The sequence below is a fragment of the Physella acuta genome, unplaced genomic scaffold (assembly GCF_028476545.2).
Source record: "Physella acuta isolate Inbredline_101_S28 unplaced genomic scaffold, ASM2847654v3 ptg000426l, whole genome shotgun sequence".
NCBI lineage: Eukaryota > Metazoa > Mollusca > Gastropoda > Physidae > Physella > Physella acuta.
In genome coordinates, this window is record NW_026731945.1 from 57,042 (window position 1) to 78,037 (window position 20,996).

At 42.9% G+C, this 20,996-nt stretch overlaps 1 protein-coding gene and 1 non-coding gene across 2 annotated transcripts; one reads left to right on the forward strand and one right to left on the reverse strand.

The window, feature by feature from the left end:
* Window positions 1-6,667: 6,667 nt before the first annotated feature.
* LOC131942816 (U5 spliceosomal RNA) lies at window positions 6,668-6,783 on the reverse strand. Its single transcript, XR_009386814.1, has one exon. It is a non-coding gene; the product is annotated as a U5 spliceosomal RNA (small nuclear RNA).
* Window positions 6,784-13,543: 6,760 nt separating this feature from the next.
* Window positions 13,544-20,504, forward strand: LOC131942804 (uncharacterized). The gene is made up of 3 exons (XM_059302733.1): window positions 13,544-14,333; window positions 16,864-16,971; window positions 18,406-20,504. The coding sequence occupies exons 1-3, from the start codon at window positions 13,914-13,916 to the stop codon at window positions 18,583-18,585; spliced, it is 708 nt and encodes a 235-aa protein (XP_059158716.1). The 5' UTR covers window positions 13,544-13,913; the 3' UTR covers window positions 18,586-20,504.
* The last annotated feature ends 492 nt before the right edge of the window (window positions 20,505-20,996 follow it).

The following is a 20,996-nucleotide window of genomic DNA, read 5'->3' on the forward strand; positions in this document are numbered from 1 at the left end:
AAGAATAAGACTACAAGCATAAACGAAAATAGCTGGTCGAGTGATAGAGCGAACGATTGCTGCCCAGAAATCTCACGTTTGGTTCACGCACTGAGTCACTGTCCAGCTAGTTCTGGTAAAAGTAAAGGGCAGTGGGCAGTGCTGACCACAGCAAACGATAACATTTCGATAGCAGAGTAGACTAGATCTACTCAGAGTTTCTTTCAGGCATCTCTTCGGGGGGGGGGGGGGGGGGGGGAGGGGGGGGGGCTCCTGAAGTTTACCGCCCCTCCCCCTCGAACGAGATGGAATTTATATAGTAAACATATACTTTTACGAGTGTCCGCACCCCGGAAAATGTAGACCCCCCCCCCCGAAAATATCAAGTGCAACCCCCCCCCCCCCCTACACACACCCATCCCCCCCCCACCCCCCGAAGAAAAAAGTCTGGAAGAAACACTGGCTCTACTTCATCTTCATCATGGTTGGTCTGGTCCAGAGGCGTAGCGAGGGGGGGGGGGGTGCGGACCGCACCGGGTGACACCATTTAGGGGGGTGACACCAAGGCAAAAAATTGCAAAATATTTAGAGAAAAACTTGAGGGGGGGGGTCGATCCGCCTCTGGGGGTTGACACCATTAATTGCCGCACCGGGTGATACCCGACCTCGCTACGCCACTGGTCTGGTCTGAAAGGGTACACTACTCAAATGTCGTGTTTCTCTTTTAAGTGATTAAACATATTTACGTGCCTTAGAAAATATGTTTTAAACGATTGAGTTGTTCATATTCCTGAGTCGTTAGGTACAGCATACGTGGGGGACAAAGTTAGGGACACACTAAGGCTAAGAAAAGTACAATCTTAGAGCAGGGATCAATTCGTATTTAACACAGTAAACTGCTTGATTCCACCCAGCGCTGATGTGTAGGCCGTCCACCCAGCGCTGATGGGTAGGCCGTCCACCCAGCGCTGATGGGTAGGCCGTCCACCCAGCGCTGATGGGTAGGCCGTCCACCCAGCGCTGATGGATAGGCCGTCCACCCAGCCCTGATAATGTAGGCCGTCCACCCAGCGCTGATGGGTAGGCCGTCCACCCAGCCCTGATAAATTGGGCCGTCCACCCAGCCCTGATATGTAGGCCGTCCACCCAGCCCTGATAATGTGGGCCGTCCACCCAGCCCTGATAATGTGGGCCGTCCACCCAGCCCTGATATGTGGGCCGTCCACCCAGCCCTGATATGTGGGCCGTCCACCCAGCCCTATGTGGGCCGTCCACCCAGCCTTGATAATGTGGGCCGTCCACCCAGCCCTGATATGTAGGCCGTCCACCCAGCCCTGATAATGTGGGCCGTCCACCCAGCCCTGATAATGTGGGCCGTCCACCCAGCCCTGATATGTGGGCCGTCCACCCAGCCCTGATAATGTGGGCCGTCCACCCAGCCCTGATATGTGGGCCGTCCACCCAGCCCTATGTGGGCCGTCCACCCAGCCCTGATATGTGGGCCGTCCATCCAGCCCTGATATGTGGGCCGTCCATCCAGCCCTGATATGTGGGCCGTCCATCCAGCCCTGATATGTGGGCCGTCCATCCAGCCCTGATATGTGGGCCGTCCACCCAGCCCTATGTGGGCCGTCCACCCAGCCCTGATATGTGGGCCGTCCACCCAGCCCTATGTGGGCCGTCCACCCAGCCCTGATATGTGGGCCGTCCATCCAGCCCTGATATGTGGGCCGTCCATCCAGCCCTGATAATGTGGGCCGTCCACCCAGCCCTGATATGTGGGCCGTCCATCCAGCCCTGATATGTGGGCCGTCCATCCAGCCCTGATATGTGGGCCGTCCATCCAGCCCTGATATGTGGGCCGTCCACCCAGCCCTGATATGTGGGCCGTCCATCCAGCCCTGATATGTGGGCCGTCCATCCAGCCCTGATATGTGGGCCGTCCATCCAGCCCTGATAATGTGGGCCGTCCACCCAGCCCTGATATGTGGGCCGTCCACCCAGCCCTGATATGTGGGCCGTCCACCCAGCCCTATGTGGGCCGTCCACGCAGCCCTGATATGTGGGCCGTCCATCCAGCCCTGATATGTGGGCCGTCCATCCAGCCCTGATATGTGGGCCGTCCATCCAGCCCTGATATGTGGGCCGTCCACCCAGCCCTGATAATGTGGGCCGTCCACCCAGCCCTGATATGTGGGCCGTCCACCCAGCCCTGATATGTGGGCCGTCCATCCAGCCCTGATATGTGGGCCGTCCATCCAGCCCTGATATGTGGGCCGTCCATCCAGCCCTGATATGTGGGCCGTCCATCCAGCCCTGATATGTGGGCCGTCCATCCAGCCCTGATATGTGGGCCGTCCATCCAGCCCTGATATGTGGGCCGTCCATCCAGCCCTGATATGTGGGCCGTCCACCCAGCCCTGATATGTGGGCCGTCCATCCAGCCCTGATATGTGGGCCGTCCATCCAGCCCTGATATGTGGGCCGTCCATCCAGCCCTGATAATGTGGGCCGTCCACCCAGCCCTGATATGTGGGCCGTCCACCCAGCCCTGATATGTGGGCCGTCCACCCAGCCCTATGTGGGCCGTCCACCCAGCCCTGATATGTGGGCCGTCCATCCAGCCCTGATATGTGGGCCGTCCATCCAGCCCTGATATGTGGGCCGTCCATCCAGCCCTGATATGTGGGCCGTCCACCCAGGCCTGATATGTGGGCCGTCCATCCAGCCCTGATATGTGGGCCGTCCATCCAGCCCTGATATGTGGGCCGTCCATCCAGCCCTGATATGTGGGCCGTCCATCCAGCCCTGATATGTGGGCCGTCCATCCAGCCCTGATATGTGGGCCGTCCATCCAGCCCTGATATGTGGGCCGTCCATCCAGCCCTGATATGTGGGCCGTCCATCCAGCCCTGATATGTGGGCCGTCCATCCAGCCCTGATATGTGGGCCGTCCATCCAGCCCTGATATGTGGGCCGTCCATCCAGCCCTGATATGTGGGCCGTCCATCCAGCCCTGATATGTGGGCCGTCCATCCAGCCCTGATATGTGGGCCGTCCATCCAGCCCTGATATGTGGGCCGTCCACCCAGGCCTGATATGTGGGCCGTCCATCCAGCCCTGATATGTGGGCCGTCCATCCAGCCCTGATATGTGGGCCGTCCATCCAGCCCTGATATGTGGGCCGTCCATCCAGCCCTGATATGTGGGCCGTCCATCCAGCCCTGATATGTGGGCCGTCCACCCAGCCCTGATATGTGGGTCGTCCACCCAGCCCTATGTGGGCCGTCCACCCAGCCCTGATAATGTGGGCCGTCCATCCAGCCCTGATATGTGGGCCGTCCATCCAGCCCTGATATGTGGGCCGTCCACCCAGCCCTGATATGTGGGCCGTCCACCCAGCCCTATGTGGGCCGTCCACCCAGCCCTGATATGTGGGCCGTCCACCCAGGCCTGATATGTGGGCCGTCCATCCAGCCCTGATATGTGGGCCGTCCATCCAGCCCTGATATGTGGGCCGTCCATCCAGCCCTGATATGTGGGCCGTCCATCCAGCCCTGATATGTGGGCCGTCCATCCAGCCCTGATATGTGGGCCGTCCACCCAGCCCTGATATGTGGGCCGTCCATCCAGCCCTGATATGTGGGCCGTCCATCCAGCCCTGATATGTGGGCCGTCCATCCAGCCCTGATAATGTGGGCCGTCCACCCAGCCCTGATATGTGGGCCGTCCACCCAGCCCTGATATGTGGGTCGTCCACCCAGCCCTATGTGGGCCGTCCACCCAGCCCTGATAATGTGGGCCGTCCACCCAGCCCTGATATGTGGGTCGTCCACCCAGCCCTGATATGTGGGCCGTCCATCCAGCCCTGATATGTAGGCCGTCCATCCAGCCCTGATAATGTGGGCCGTCCACCCAGCCCTGATATGTGGGCCGTCCATCCAGCCCTGATATGTGGGCCGTCCATCCAGCCCTGATATGTGGGCCGTCCATCCAGCCCTGATATGTGGGCCGTCCATCCAGCCCTGATATGTGGGCCGTCCACCCAGCCCTGATATGTGGGCCGTCCATCCAGCCCTGATATGTGGGCCGTCCATCCAGCCCTGATATGTGGGCCGTCCATCCAGCCCTGATATGTGGGCCGTCCACCCAGCCCTGATATGTGGGCCGTCCATCCAGCCCTGATATGTGGGCCGTCCATCCAGCCCTGATATGTGGGCCGTCCATCCAGCCCTGATAATGTGGGCCGTCCACCCAGCCCTGATATGTGGGCCGTCCACCCAGCCCTGATATGTGGGTCGTCCACCCAGCCCTATGTGGGCCGTCCACCCAGCCCTGATAATGTGGGCCGTCCACCCAGCCCTGATATGTGGGCCGTCCACCCAGCCCTGATATGTGGGCCGTCCATCCAGCCCTGATATGTAGGCCGTCCACCCAGCCCTGATAATGTGGGCCGTCCACCCAGCCCTGATATGTGGGCCGTCCACCCAGCCCTGATATGTGGGCCGTCCACCCAGCCCTGATATGTGGGCCGTCCACCCAGCCCTATGTGGGCCGTCCACCCAGCCCTGATATGTGGGCCGTCCATCCAGCCCTGATATGTGGGCCGTCCATCCAGCCCTGATATGTGGGCCGTCCATCCAGCCCTGATATGTGGGCCGTCCATCCAGCCCTGATATGTGGGCCGTCCATCCAGCCCTGATATGTGGGCCGTCCACCCAGCCCTGATATGTGGGCCGTCCACCCAGCCCTGATATGTGGGCCGTCCACCCAGCCCTGATATGTGGGCCGTCCACCCAGCCCTGATATGTGGGCCGTCCACCCAGCCCTGATATGTGGGCCGTCCATCCAGCCCTGATATGTGGGCCGTCCATCCAGCCCTGATATGTGGGCCGTCCACCCAGCCCTATGTGGGCCGTCCACCCAGCCCTGATATGTGGGCCGTCCATCCAGCCCTGATATGTGGGCCGTCCACCCAGCCCTGATATGTGGGCCGTCCACCCAGCCCTGATATGTGGGCCGTCCACCCAGCCTTGATAATGTGGGCCGTCCACCCAGCCCTGATGGATAGGCCGTCCACCCAGCCCTGATGGGTAGGCCGTCCACCCAGCCCTGATATGTGGGCCGTCCACCCAGCCCTGATATGTGGGCCGTCCACCCAGCCTTGATAATGTGGGCCGTCCACCCAGCCCTGATGGATAGGCCGTACCTGGCTCACGTTAGAGAATCAAAACATGCTGGGCTTATTGCAGGACACAATCTTCCCTTGAAGTGCAAGGCCATTTACGTAGATGAACTCAAATTCATCTGTCCCATGCGTCTTGGGAACGAACGGGGAAAAGATAATGAGATAAAACAGGGCTATTCTATAATGTCAGACAACCCCCCGCCCCACTCACTCTACTTTCCCGACGCACGAAAATATATCCATCCTCACAAACCTTACTCTCGCTAAGCTATTAATTTTTGAAGCGAAACTAAAAATTATCGTGATATCACACGTTGGCATTTTAAAAATTACACATTGAAAAAAAAAGTTAAATTAAATAAAAAAAAAATGTTTGATCAATAGAACAAACATTGATCTGGTTTTGCTAAAATGTTCACTATAAACAAGGACTTAAATTTTTTCCACGATGGGCAGGGGGGGGGGGGGGGGGGGAAATTACGTTTTATTGATGATCCATTGATGTGACTTTGAGGTAGGGGATGTTAAAGGCGATTACATAAGGATATATTAACTCTATCGTAGTAAACTATTTTTAAAACGAATAATTTACCCTACGAAGTATGATTTGAAAAATAGACTTTTAGACTCATTATCAGTGTTTCTTCCAGACTTTTTTCACCGGGGGGGGGGGGGGGGGGCACTTGAAATTTTCGGGGGGGGGGGGGGCGGTAGACTTTCTTCGGGGGGGGGGGGGGGGGGCGGACACTGTTAAAAGCATATATTTTCTATATAAATTATATAAATTTCATTTCGTTCGGGGGGGGGGCGGTAAAAATTTTTCGGGGGGGGGGGGGGGGGGGGCTTCGCCCCCCCCCCCCCCGAAGAGATGCCTGGAAGAAACTCTGCTCATTATTATGCTCCTCTCAACAGAAATTTATATATATATATATATATATATATATATATATATATATATATATATATATATATATATATATATATATTTTTTTTTTTTTTTTTTTGAGAAATGTTTTATTTATTCTAAATTTAAAAAAAAAGGCCTACCTTTTAGTTTCCTCAGCTTATAGTGTAAGGGAGGTAACAAATAAAATTCATAACAAAAATAAATTATGTGAATTGTCTTTCTTGCAATCCTTTCGTTTTAGCTAGCAATACAACTAAATAAATGTAATGATTATTCTAATTTTCTAAATGATTTGGGCATACATAAAATCTATAGCACATTTTATCAACCTGTTCTTGTATTGCTATGTTATATTATGTATTTTCTTAATTTTGTGCAATTAAAGCTTGTTTTATGTCGGTTTTGTTTCAACGTATACTTACTACTGTAGCTTTTTAGAATAGAATACGTATCCAGAAATGGCTGCTATTTTGCATTCATTCCAATTGTCATTTATATCAACCGTATACTCTAATTTACAGACCTACATTTTCGAATGGCGAAACACCCTGCTGTTTCGGATTTACGAACTACTCATTCATTTTTATTTGTTTACCCTACAAAGTAGGGTTTGAAAAATAGTATTTTAGACTCATTATTATGCTCCTCTCCACGGAAATCTTTAGTAAAAGGCGAAAGATTTACGCGTTGTGAAGAGAAACCAGAGTTAACAAATATGGGGAAACAATGAGACGACTATGAAAAGCTTATAGTTTAAAACTATGGTTTCTCTAAAACGTTTTGTCGTCTTATTAAATATTTGTTTTGAAAAATTAATCAGAGTTGCTTAAACTATCTCAATTGCAGTAAAATATTATTGCTTTTTGTAAAGAAAGAATGAATACTTAAATAGCACAATTATGGATTTTAATTTTTAAACTTTGATGTAAATATTTAATTTTTTTATCTTGTATCATGTCCCTTAAACAAGCATAGTTACCTCCCTTATTTATCCGTGAATTCTTATTTTAAATTTTATTAATCCTCACATAAAAATGTACTGCTGACTAAAAAGTAAAATTGGAAAGATATGTCAAAGATTTAGTACTTTATGAGATCTCTTACATATTTAAAAGACCAACGTTTTTATTAATTTTTTTTTTATATTTCTTTACATTTTTAATATTTTTAGTAAAAGGGTACGCTACTCAGTTGCCCTGCGATTTTGAAAGTTATTAAACTGAATTATTCCCCTTAGAGAAGTATGTTGTAAACTAATGTAAACTGTTGAGTTCATATTCCTAACTTGTTAGGTAGGCTACAACGTGCGTGGGGAACAAGTAGAAACTCTCAATAGAGATCTAATCGTATAACACCCAAGAAAAAGTGCTTGATGATCATCTTGAAAGGCAGACACCCTCCGCCTCTTTCCCCGAAACACGTAATCTCCCTAACATCACAGAGCACTATACCCCTAAATTATTTATTTTCCAAGCATAGCAAGTTATGAATTCTTTAACAGTGAAGAAGTGTATACTTTGTCACGTTTTTACCAGATAATCTACCTTGTTCCTCGAAGGGCATCATAATGTAAGTAAGTATCAATTCTTTATTTGAGAATAGTAACGTTAACTTTAAAAGAAATATCTGCTAAAAAATTAAATTAAAAATGTATAGAAGATTTATTATTCATTAGCTGAAAAAAATTTTTTAGTTCCTGAACTCACTCGTCACACACGTCATATTTGGTCACAACAATGTGAACATTACTCACCCAGCTTGGAGGGTGAGATCGCGTGTCAAAGGTCATAACTCGTGACTTCTAAACCAACCAATCACCACACGCATTCCCACCTGACCACTAAATTCCGAGTGTTCATTGGTTAGACTATAGCTATTCAAGAACATCAAGGAAGCGATGCAAGCTGAAATTGGAGTAAACGGGACATATATAATTATATGGTACAAGTAGACACGTAATACTTAAACAGGATGGAAGAAACTCCCTTCTCTGTTACATTTAAGAAATAAGAAAAAGAAAGAAAGGAATAATCCACGCATATGGGTTTAACGGTTACATACCACTGCGTTAATTACTAAAATACAAAGCTGGTATACAGGCATTCATCTATGTATGTAGGTATTTAACTTGGTATGCTTGTTTTCAACTTAAAATAAATGCATTTATCTTTGCATACATGCACTCTACTTAGTTTGCATGCTTTTAACTTTAAAATCATGCATTCATCTGTGTATACAGGCATTCATCTATCTATGTAGGTATTCAACTTGTTTTCAACTTTAAATGCATGCAGCCATTTTTGTATACATGTATTCAACTTCATGTATGCAGTACTTCAACTTTATATACAGACGTTTATGTGTCACACCAAACCAGACAGTATACAGTGTTTTGTCTTGAATGTGTGTACATGTACTCAGAGGCGTCGCAAGTAGGGGGCGGGTGTGCGGACCGCACCGGGTGACACTATATAGGGGTGACACGAGAAAAAAATGCAATCTATATGCAATATATATATATATATATATATATATATATATATATATATATATATATATATATATATATATATATATAATACATGTTTTTTGACAGTTCAATAAATGATTAATTAGAGTTAAAAACTATTTTAAGTACAAATGTATGATCCCGACAAGGGGGAAACGCGGTAACACCATGACGTGGGCATGCAAACAATAGAGAAAACAATGTTACCCCCGGCTGTATTAACGACCGACTAGAGATAAACAAAATTTAAAGTGAAAAAAGGGGGAGGGTGACACCATGAGATGCCGCACCGGGTGACACCCAACCTAACCACGCCACTGCCTGTGCTTGTTTACGAGTAAGTTTACCTGAACAGGGATCTCTCATTCTCCGAACTGTGTCGGCCGTTCGGTCTGGGGAAAAAATGGTTCCTGTTGGGTAATTCCCGCTTGAAGTTGAGATAGCCGGGCCCAGGAAATACCTCGTTGAAGGATCGGTGTTGATAAGTGGTCTACTTGGTGGTGGGGTCAAAAACTCCCGTTTGTTAATTTAGTTTAGTTGTCATTTTCATAACAACATTCTTATGGGCTTTAGTTAAACTGTGTTAGACATTTTTTTCTGACTGTTGATAATGTCAACGATGGACGAAGACTTTGGGGTTATATATATATATATATATATATATATATATATATATATATATATATATATATATATATATATATATATATATATATATATATATATATATATATATATGTTACGGTCAAAGCCCGAAGTGCGGCCAAAGCTAGGATTGGCCGGCCAATCCGCGGATTGGCCGGCTCTCTTGGCCAAAGCCCGAAGAACTTAGAACTAAGATCGTATTTCGTACATTGGCCGGCCAATGCGCGCACTGGCCGGGACGTACTGGCCAAAGTCCGAAGAGCTTAAACTTGACAGCGTATTTTGTACATTGGCCGGCCAATGCGCGCACTGGCCGGGATGTCCTGGCCAATGTTCTATCTAGACTAAGTTGTGATCGCATTTTCATTATTCTGGGTGCGTTTTCATTGAGAGTAACGTATTGTTTAGCTCTTGTTTGTATAGCATTCTATATGCAAGGCGACATGGATCAAAAGGGCCGTCAGACCATGAGACAGACATAGCAGATGGCTGTCAAAAGAAAAAAATGTAAATCCATGTTAGTTTCCATATATGGGCTCTCGAAAAAATAGTTACTGAGGAAGACCTTGAGAACATTGAACAAGAAATAGAGGTTGCCATAGATGCAACGACATCCTCAGCTAACACATCTACTGCCGTGGCGGAACGTCCAGACCAGTTGCGTGACAATATTGTGGCCAACCGATTCTGTATAGTTTGTGAAAAACATTGTAGTGCAGCTCATTCTTTTGGATCCTGTGGCAACGATGTCCTTGCTATTTGTGGAATACCCAATGAAGCAGACGAAGGGTACGGTGGGAACATTACCTTCAGATTGTGTCACAACAAACAAGACATCATGGAACACAGATCAGCAGCTCATACTGGCTTGCAAACTCAAGGTGCTAAGATGCTTAAAACATCAAATACAAAATTTAAAGATGATGAAGTGGGTGACAATGGTGTTCTAAAACAAATATATTCTAGAAGTGAGTTTTCAATTATTCACGAAAAACTGCCCATAAAGTCGTCAGTTGGCACTGAGGAAAAATCTCTACGAACCATCGAATCTTCACAATCATTGACTGGGGGCCAAGGCTACACTCGCAGCAATTGCACAATTAAGTGCACAACAAATCGCTTCCAGTGTAAAAATAACAAGCTGCTATGTAATTCTAAATGCCATAAAAGTTCAACTCGTTGTAACAAATGATGATATTGATAGATTGAGACTATAGTACAATAAAAAATTTGAATATTTCTGTCATTTACTGTAATTAATAATCAATAAAGACTTAATTTCATGATCCTTACTGCATAAAAAGCCAAAATCTGCTCATGATCTTCTAATTAGGACTTTGGCCGGTCGTCCCTAGCCAGATGATCTTCTAATTAAAACTTTGGCCGGTCCACCATGGCCAGTCCGCGGACTGGCCGGCCAAAGGCCGAAATGAAGAGCTATTTCAGACTTTGGCCGGTCCACATTGGCCAGTCTGCGGATTGGCCGGCCAAAGGCCGAAATCAAGCAAAGTTTCGGACTTTGACCTACCTATGGGAGGCGATATTGGCCAATGCGCGGATTGGCCGGCCAATCCTAGCATTGGCCGACTTCGGGCTTTGACCGTAACATATATATATATATATATATATATATATATAGGCCTTTCTTCCCCTTCTCATTACTGTAAATATATACATTGGAAAAAGTAAAAGTAAAGCACAAATTGCTTTTCGAACAAGCGATCCATTGGGCAGATGAAGTAGATGTTTCTTGACATATGAAGGGATGGTGTGGTCAACACTATGCCCAGCAGCCTTTACTTTCCCTAACATGAGCTAGGCACCCTTCAAAGCTGGGTTGACTCCTGAAAGTTCTACTGACCTGGACCCGGATTCGAACTCGACACTTTCGTGACTCTACTGCTAGGTCAAGTCGTCCCATGCGTAAATCAAGTCAAAGTTTTTGATTGACCTGTGACGCGGCTCGATTTAAAAGGTAAACATTGTATAAGGTGATAGAGTGGATGCCCTTGCAAGTGTATGTGTGTTAGCTAACACAATATAGGTCAGGTGTAACAACCGGTTCCTTAATTAACGTAAAATAGGTGGCCAATATAATTACCACTATATTCGTCATAAAGGCAATTAGTAATAAAACAGATAGTATTAGTTACCTCACAAGTTAAAGACAGTTACAAGTACTATGGACGTTTCGACCCAAGGTCTTCGTCAGCACACATTGTGTGCTGACGAAGACCTTGGGGTGTGCTGACGAAGACCTTGGGTCGAAACGTCCATAGTACTTGTAACTGTCTTTAACTTGTGAGGTAACTAATACTATCTGTTTTATTACTAATTACATTAACCTCACTGCAGCTACCATTTGTTTTTTGTCATAAAGGCAATAAGCTGCTTGATTTATTAGAGCTCATATTAATATATATAGGCCTATATATATATATATATATATATATATATATATATATATATATATATATATATATATATATATATATATATATGCATGATACACACGTAGATCTATTAGATAAATTAACTGAAACCTAGCTGCCTTTATCCATTTCATGTTACTTCCGGGTTGCATATCTAAATATTTCTTTGTTTGTTCGAGAGTTTCAAGATTGTAGATCTTCTATTCTTTTTCGTTCTTACTTGAGTTATACGAAAGAATAGGACATGCGCCCTATGGCCCGTTTTCTCGAATTTCAGCTTGATTTTTTTTACTGGATTTGCTTCCGTAGCCTTTGTCCACCCATGAACAAACTACAAGGCAGCACTTGTTTGATTTTAGATTTGCCTCTCCTAGCTGTCTTACTCTACTTCAGCTATCGAGCTTTATCTGCCCGGGGGCTCGAACTCGGGACTTTTCGGTTTGGCCGCATGGGATTTACCGGCCACACTATGCTGTCCCCTGATTCAAAATCTAATTCCAGATATTTTGTATGTAGACGCCCATGCTGCACACAATTCTTTCAATGTGTAATCTGAAAATCATTAGTTTAATTTCAATAACGTGTTTTGTGTTGTTGACATGGATACAAAGATTAAATCGCTATGTTCAATATGTGAGTCATAGATATGGTTCCCTTATCTCAAGGTGGTGACAGTTGTATGAGGGGAGGGGTTCAATTAATGTTGAAAACACGGGCCTACATATTTTACTGTGAATTTGTATTGTAGAACACACGCAAGCTAATCTATCGCACCATCTCCGTCCCTTAAGGTATTGCTGTGTCCACATAGCGCCATAGTGTGTCTAACCATGCTTGAAATGTGTTAATTTCCTGACATCTGTCCTTATGATATATGAGTATAATAGATGGAGTAGAGTTTATGTTTATTTGACGCAAATATACAAGGGAGTGACGTGGTTAGCATTCAGCTCATCTGCAATTTATTTCCCCGACTCTTGTTAGGTACCCATTTTAGCTGAGTCGACAGAGAGGTCTTATAGACTGGAACACGGGAACTCTAGGCATAACTCGCTAAGGAGAAAAATAAATGCCACAGAGCATGGTGCTGACCTTATATAGGTCAGAAAGGAGCTCTACTTTCTTGATCAACTCGGCATAGAAACTGTAAATCATTTTAATTTAACACTCAACCACATATCTTTCTACCTTCTTAAAAAAAAAATCACTTTTTAAAAGTTTACTGACAAAACAACAACAGATACACGACCAACAAATTTACCACCATAGTCAAATATAATAATCAGGTTACCAATTCACAATCGGCATATATGTCATCAACTGTCTACTATATCACATAAAACCCACAATCAACACACTACCAATCGTCTATCCACTCACTATCAACCTACTATCGACCACTTCAAACTCACCATCAAGTCTACAGCAACCCATCATCAACCCATTACCAGCCCGCCAACATCCTTTAACAAACACACCCACTACCAACCCACTTTCGCCCCCTTCCAACCTACAATAAAACCTACACCAACCAACCCCCCCCCCCCTCAACCAACCCACTATTAACCACTTCCAACCTACAATAAAATCTACACCAATTAATTACCCCCCTCTACCAACACACTATTAACCACTTCCAACCCACAATAAAACCTACACCAACCACCACCCTCTACCAACCCGCTACCAACCCACTATCAACCCCTTCCAACTCACAAAAAACCCACACCAACCACCCCCTCTCTACCAACCAACTATCCCTCCCCCCCCCACCACCCAGTCAGAAACCGGAGATAGAGTTGCGGATTACACGTCACCAGCCATTGTGTATCCGCTTACAACGCGGGTAAACAAAGTGCACCAGGTTTCACAACGCTAGTCCCGCCACAGACAAACACGCTGGCAGACAGAGCGCCAGTCTCACGTCCTGCTTGCTGCCCAACGAACTGAGTCGGAGATCTACGTCAGACAGAACTGGCTGCTCAGTTACCATGACATTTTGCTCGTATGACGCCATTTTACCTTGCTGCCTAGGTTAGTCATGGCCTTGGTTGTGTTCACGTGACTCTGTATTTTTCCCAAGGTGCAGCGTGCCTTGAAAATCAATACAGCAAACATTATCTACTCTATGTTTAAGCGAGCTGAACCTGTGTGTTTAATAATGCAACAGTCCAGATTGCATACTATAGAAGAATAGTTAAAGAGAAGAAGACAGGCCTAAGGAATTATTCTTGTTGATAGAAATCAGGAAACATGGATAAACGAACAACGAGGGATGTGGATCGCACAACACCAAGTCTGAGTTTTGAAGATAATTTTTTGGATATATCCAACCAACTCGGACAACCATGGGCTGACTTCACCACGTCAACCTATCCAGGCTCGGCTGCGAACAACCCGTGGTTGCCACTGACCGGTGACATCCCAGACAACCATGCTGACGCTAGCGGACAAAACACAGGACGGACGCTGCATAACTTGGACGTGGGTAAACTGCCTAGCTTCAACTCGTCTGTTGACAACAAGTTTACTAAACAAGATTTGGACGACAATGAGCGTGTTTACCGTATGCCATCTGGCGCTGAGTTCAGTTACATCATCACCAGCACGCAGAATCCCGGCAGATCTGCTGTGCCAGAATATAATCTCCAGACATTTACAGAGCCAGAAGTGGTGAGTGATCTATACTGATGTCTAACTCATTATTCTCACTGTTAAAATAAATTATTCTTTTTTACTCACGTACTGTGTGTATATGTGTGTTTGTGTGTGTATTGGGGGGGGGGGAGGCGTTAATGACACACTAAACTTAGTGGTGCCACTGACAGTTTTTAATTATCCCAAGGCGATCATTCTTGTGTCCACCGCCTTCATTTATTAGAACGAATCTTAGTTTTCTCTTTACCCTAAAAAAAATGACTTAATTTTGTAAATATTCTTTAAAAGTCGATCTTTTCTATAAATTTTTCTTTTAGTTTTTATGTAACGTTCCTCATCTGTTTGTCTTTTGTCGTCATCGATAGTAACTGGCATTTATAGCCGTCTCAACACTTGTGTCGTCTGGTCTAAATGTCTAGAAAGATAATGAGACACCACACCCAATAACTGCTCAAGCGAGCGATACATTTTTAAATAATTAACTGCCATTTTACATATTATTACCTATCATTTTGTATATCTGCTAATATCAATATTATTATCTGCTATTATTTATATTATTATCTGCTAATTTTATATTATTATATGCTTATTTGTACATTTAATCTGCAATTGTGTATGTTGTTGTCGCCATTTTGTATATTATTATGTCATTTTGTATAATATTATCTGCCATTTTGTAATAAGTGAATGTTATATAGCCCGCATTTACGTCATAAGTGGATGACCCAAAGGAATTGGGCGGGAGTTCGGGTTCAAGAACAGGGATGATTTAATGTGGGGTGGAAAGACTTTAAAGGGTGGGGTGGGCAGAGTGGGATCAGTGCAGCCAACCGACCGTTTCAGACTGGAAACTGGATAGTCTAGTTACGTGCAATGTTGTATATTATTATCTGTCATCTTGTATATTATCTGCTATTTTGTATATTATTTTCTGTCGTTTTGTTTATTATTATCTGCTAGTTAATATATGATTATCTGTTATTGTGTGTATTACATTCTACAATTTTGTACATCATTATCTGCCATTTAAAAAATAATTTAGTAATCTTTATTTATTGAGACGTATTTATATCGAATTATAGAAATAAGGAGCTATTCTAGCGTTAGTATTGGAATTTAATTTATTTTGAAATTTGAAAGAAGTCGCTTCATTAGAAAAGGCTTTCAATTGTGCCATCATCTTACCAGAAACCCGCACCGACACCCATCGTTAGACAAATGGTCTTTGTGACTTTAGTCAAACCTTTAAACCAAAGATTTAAGATAAATCAGCTTAAAGCTTTAACGTATCTAATACACCCAGCAAAAATGAACAAGCTTCTCTGTCATGGGTATTATGAACATACAACCTAGGGGTAGAAACGCGGTGACGAGATTCATTACCGTGATCAGTGATGCGTGGATCCTGTTTCTTGTTGGGTTAAGATTCCGATGACGTCAAGTAGCCTACATGCTGCAGCAATCGTAAACAAACCCGGAAGTGGGTTTAATTAGAATATGGACAAACAGGTTTCATCAGTAATTTGTAGACCATGAAGTTTTATAACTTGTTTGTAGTTGATATATATATATATATATATATATATATATATATATATATATATATATATATATATATATACACATATATATATTGTAGTAAGCGAGTGAATGGGTGTAAGTTTAGAGACATGAGTATAACACATAAACTTCTAAACAAATAAGTTTTACGTATCAACTGGTTATACGCCATTAAGGCAATTGATTCCGATTTCAGCCGGCTTTTCATTATGGATTTGCTTCCATAGCCTTTCTCGAACCAAGAACAAACTACAAGGCAGCAGTTGTTTGATTTGGGAGTTGTCTCTCCGCGATAAGCAGCTTTCTCCAGCTATCGAGCCTAATTATCCCAGAGGTTCGAACTCGGGACTATTCGGTTCACCAATCATGAGCTTAAGCAACTCGACCACACCGACCTACCACACAAACCTTTCTCGCCTGGCGGTCCATGCGGCAGTTGAAGTAGAGCTCCCCTGTGTTTTATTCTCCGCAAATGAAGGGGTAGTGTTGTCAGCAATATACCCAGACGTCTACACCGTCCCTAAATATGAGCCAGGTATCTATTAGAACTGTGCTCAGAGACGTTGAAGCTCGTGATTCGAACTCGAGTCTTTCGCGTTAACACATGTGCAATCTACCATCTGACCACGCAATTACCTGACATAACAAATACCACTGCGAATATCCAGAGTTAGATTCCATATTCAGCTAGCGTCTTTTGTTAAGTTGTAGTCCGTATGTATAGCTATTCAGGGAAGACTGGAAGCAGAGGTATATCTTTGACGTCATTAGCTAACTTTGGCTGACTGCAGAAATATCTGACTGCTTTTTAAAAACATATTTCTAAAGTCTATTTCAGATGTCGTTTTGAGATTATCAAATAATTATTTATTCTTTTTGATATTATCAACTCTATTAATATCTTGTTATCTATTCACATTTCACAAGTTAAATTTAGAAACTTACTGTATCAAGATGTTCATACATTCAGTTTTTTTTTCAGGTAATACCAGTAGTGCCACACATAAGGAATTATGTCCCTCTCAGTATACTGGTTACTTTCTTGTTCTCCTGGTTGTTCGGGATTCTGGCCATCCAATATTCATTAAAGGTGAGTTCATTCGGTACCTGGTACTTTGGGGTGTAATCCTACTGGCGATCCAATGTTTTGTGAAGGTGAGTTCATTAGGTAGTTGGTACTTTGGTGTGTAATCCTACTGGCTATCCAATATTCATTAAAGGTGAGTTCATAGGTGGTTGTTTAGTTCTACTGGCCATCCAATATTCATTGAAGGTGAGTTCATTCGGTAGCTGGTACTTCGTACCTAAGAGGGTTGGTATTTTGTAATATCCGAAGGTGGTTGGTATTTTGTAATGTCCTAAGGTGGTTGGTATTTTGTAATGTCTTAAGGTGGTTGGTATTTTGTAATGTCTTAAGGTGGTTGGTATTTTGTAATGTCTTAAGGTGGTTGGTATTTTGTAATGTCCTAAGGGGGTTGGTATTTTGTAATGTCCTAAGGGGGTTGGTATTTTGTAATGTCCAAAGGTGGTTGGTATTTTGTAATGTCTTAAGGTGGTTGGTATTTTGTAATGTCTTAAGGTGGTTGGTATTTTGTAATGTCTTAAGGTGGTTGGTATTTTGTAATGTCCAAAGGGGGTTGGTATTTTGTAATGTCTTAAGGTGGTTGGTATTTTGTAATGTCCTAAGGGGTTGGTATTTTGTAATGTCCAAAGGGGTTGGTATTTTGTAATGTCTTAATTAAGGTGGTTGGTATTTTGTAATGTCTTAAGGTGGTTGGTATTTTGTAATGTCCAAAGGGGGTTGGTATTTTGTAATGTCCAAAGGGGGTTGGTATTTTGTAATGTCCTAAGGTGGTTGGTATTTTGTAATGTCCAAAGGGGGTTGGTATTTTGTAATGTCTTAAGGTGGTTGGTATTTTGTAATGTCCAAAGGGGGTTGGTATTTTGTAATGTCCTAAGGGGGTTGGTACTTTGTAATGTCCTAAGGGGGTTGGTATTTTGTAATGTCCAAAGGGGGTTGGTATTTTGTAATGTCTTAAGGTGGTTGGTATTTTGTAATGTCCTAAGGGGGTTGGTATTTTGTAATGTCCTAAGGGGGTTGGTACTTTGGTGTGTAGTGGCCATCCAATATTCATTAAAGGGGAGTTTTTGAAGTGGTTGGTACTTAGGTGTGTAGTCCTACTGACCATACAATATTCATTGAAAGTGATTTCATGACCTGCTCGCCATATATTATTACTTGAAAGCAAATGTTGTGAATTACATTGTCAATGAACAGCCATCATCGATATATATATATATATATATATATATATATATATATATATATATATATAATATAATATGATAAAGACAAAACTATATGAATGGGATTTGATTCCAACATTCCACAAGACTCAAACTTGTCAGTTTTGCATTTCGGACCTAACGATTTGCATTAAAATTCCACTTTATGTCTAGTATAGCTATATCAACCCCAACCCTCTTTTCTATCTCTCTAACACCGGTTCAATACTACCCACAGGCCAATAGAAGAAAGAGAGAGAAGCGGTACAAGGATGCCGCCAACGAGGCGAGCAGTGCCTTCTACCTGAACATGTTCGGCATCTTCTGGGGAATCATCGGCTACGGGTTGATGGGCTTTTTGATCTGGTACTTCCAGAAGAACCTCGAGAAGCAACAGACCCAGCTGCAGTACGGATAATTGGATGCCGTCCTTCTGCAGTACGGATAGTTGGATTGTGTTAAGTAAAGAACGCAGAGCAGATGTAAACAGCAGACGGTATATTCTTTCTTTAGGCGTCAGAAACTATTAGATGTGGTTTGTTTGGGAGGTGTAGCTACCTCTAAAGGTGCTGGAGTATTCTTCGAGAGTTGTTATAGACTGCTAGAGGAGTTGGGTTATTTGAGAGGTGTTATAGACTGCTAGAGGAGTTGAGGTACATGAGAGTGCTGTAGAATGCTACATTTCTCGCTAGAAAGAGATGTTATGTTACGTTATATAAAGAGACAGGCCGATCTTTTAACACCGGTGTTTATAAGCTATGAGAGATCTTTTAGACCACTCTGTTAATTAGTAATTAGACTTCGTTATTCACATTTATCAATTGCTGTAATATAATATGCGATTTTGTTGAACTATTGTTTTGATGATACACTGTATTATATCTTCAATTACATTACATTTTCTGATATGACTTTGATCTGTTAAATTATAATTTGATATTTTTTAACATATTTTCCACAAAGTGCCATTTACTATTTTAAGATGGTTTCACTGTTTATCTATCATTCGATGCGTACACAATCGGCTTTGCCTTTACCTATAACATATTTCAATTTTTCGTTTTTCTGGTGTTTGTGTAATTTTAGAACAGTCCACGTTAGATTAAGTAACGAAAGAGGCAGATAGTATGAGAATCAATTTAAGAATACATTTCAGTAAACACAAATATTTTCATAGGTAAACTTGGCCATATTGTAATAATGTTTACAATTTAATATAAATACTTCGTGTCCATATGTTATTTTAAGTATCGCTTCTGCTGATGTTAGAATTAAAAAAATAAAAATATTACTTCATTGCGCATGCGCAGTATGTCTTTATAATTTATAATTTATGCCAGCCATTTTAACAGCAGGATGTCTTTGTTTATGTCTTTATTACCACGTGAAAAGTAAATTAATTAATTACAATAATAATATTTTAATTACATCACCCACAGTTTTTAAATATTTAATGAACCATTGGAGAATATTACTGCTGAAGTCCATTAATATAATAAAATATAAAATCATATTTATTTTTAAAACTAACACATAAATTTAGTCTTGTATATTTACAATATCTGAATACTAAAACGAAAAAAATAAAAAAAAAGTATAAAAATTAACATATTATAAATTCGTAGTCTTGTATATTAACACAATAATTAAAAAATAGAAAAATAAAGTAGAAAAACCTTCTTACAAATAGGCTGTTAAGTACAGTGAATACGTAAAAATAAACGTACTCAAATGCATTAGTATAACCTCCTACATATTTTAATTTTCCTTTTTGAAGTTTAAAAAAATTAAACTTATGCTAACATCTTATCCCGTTCCTGACTAAATTTCGATGACTTCGGCATAGATGGGATAATGTAATCAGCATAGTTTCTTTCAGGCATCTCTTCCTAAACGAAATAGAATTTATATAGAACATTTATAGTTTTACCAGTATTTCCCCTCCCCCCTCTAAAATTTTTGTCCACTCCCGAAAAATGTCAAGAACGCCTCTAATATGATCAAATCTATGTTTTCTTAGAATATATCGTTTTTTTTTCTGTTTGTAACTGTTAAATTAAAATAAAATAAACCACACTTTTACTTTTGCCATCTGAAAATTTTTAATTTATTCATCAAGCATTTATTTAAATACATGATATAACATTTTTTATGAAGAATAACAAATAGAATGTTTGCTTAATTTGTTGTTTATTTCTTTTGTAATATTTAATTAGATAGAAATGTGATTTGTATACTGTAGACGTATTTCGCTAGAATAACTACATTCTTATTTTGTAACACTTTTTCACGATTGTAACTTTTGATATAAAATACATATTTGTTTTGTTCCACAAATCTCGACGAGTTATGCTTTTTACTACCGGGTATGTTTCGAAATGTAATAGCGCTCCCCCCCCCTATCTCCCGACACGACAAAAATGTGGCGGAAAGTTTACACTTTGATAGTTAACCCGCCCCCCCCATCTCCCCCCACCCACCCACCCCACCCCTCCCCCACCCCCCTGCCACGTTCCGACTAATCGAATGTCAATGCACAGGGGTGCCTGTCCCAAGTGTGAACAACTCGGCCGTTAAAAGCAAAGTTTTGGAAGAGGCTAGAAAATTACCCCCCCCCCCCCCTTCCTCTCATACAAACAGATTAAATACTGCATCAAACGAATACGTTTTACTGCAATACTTGCTTTAAGTATATGGTAGACTTGTGAGATTTGATGTAGATTGGTGGTTGGCTAGTGGTAGACTAGTGGTAGTGTGTTAGACTAGTATTAGACAAGTGGTAGTGTGGTAGGCTAGTATTAGACAAGTGGTAGTGTGGTAGGCTAGTAT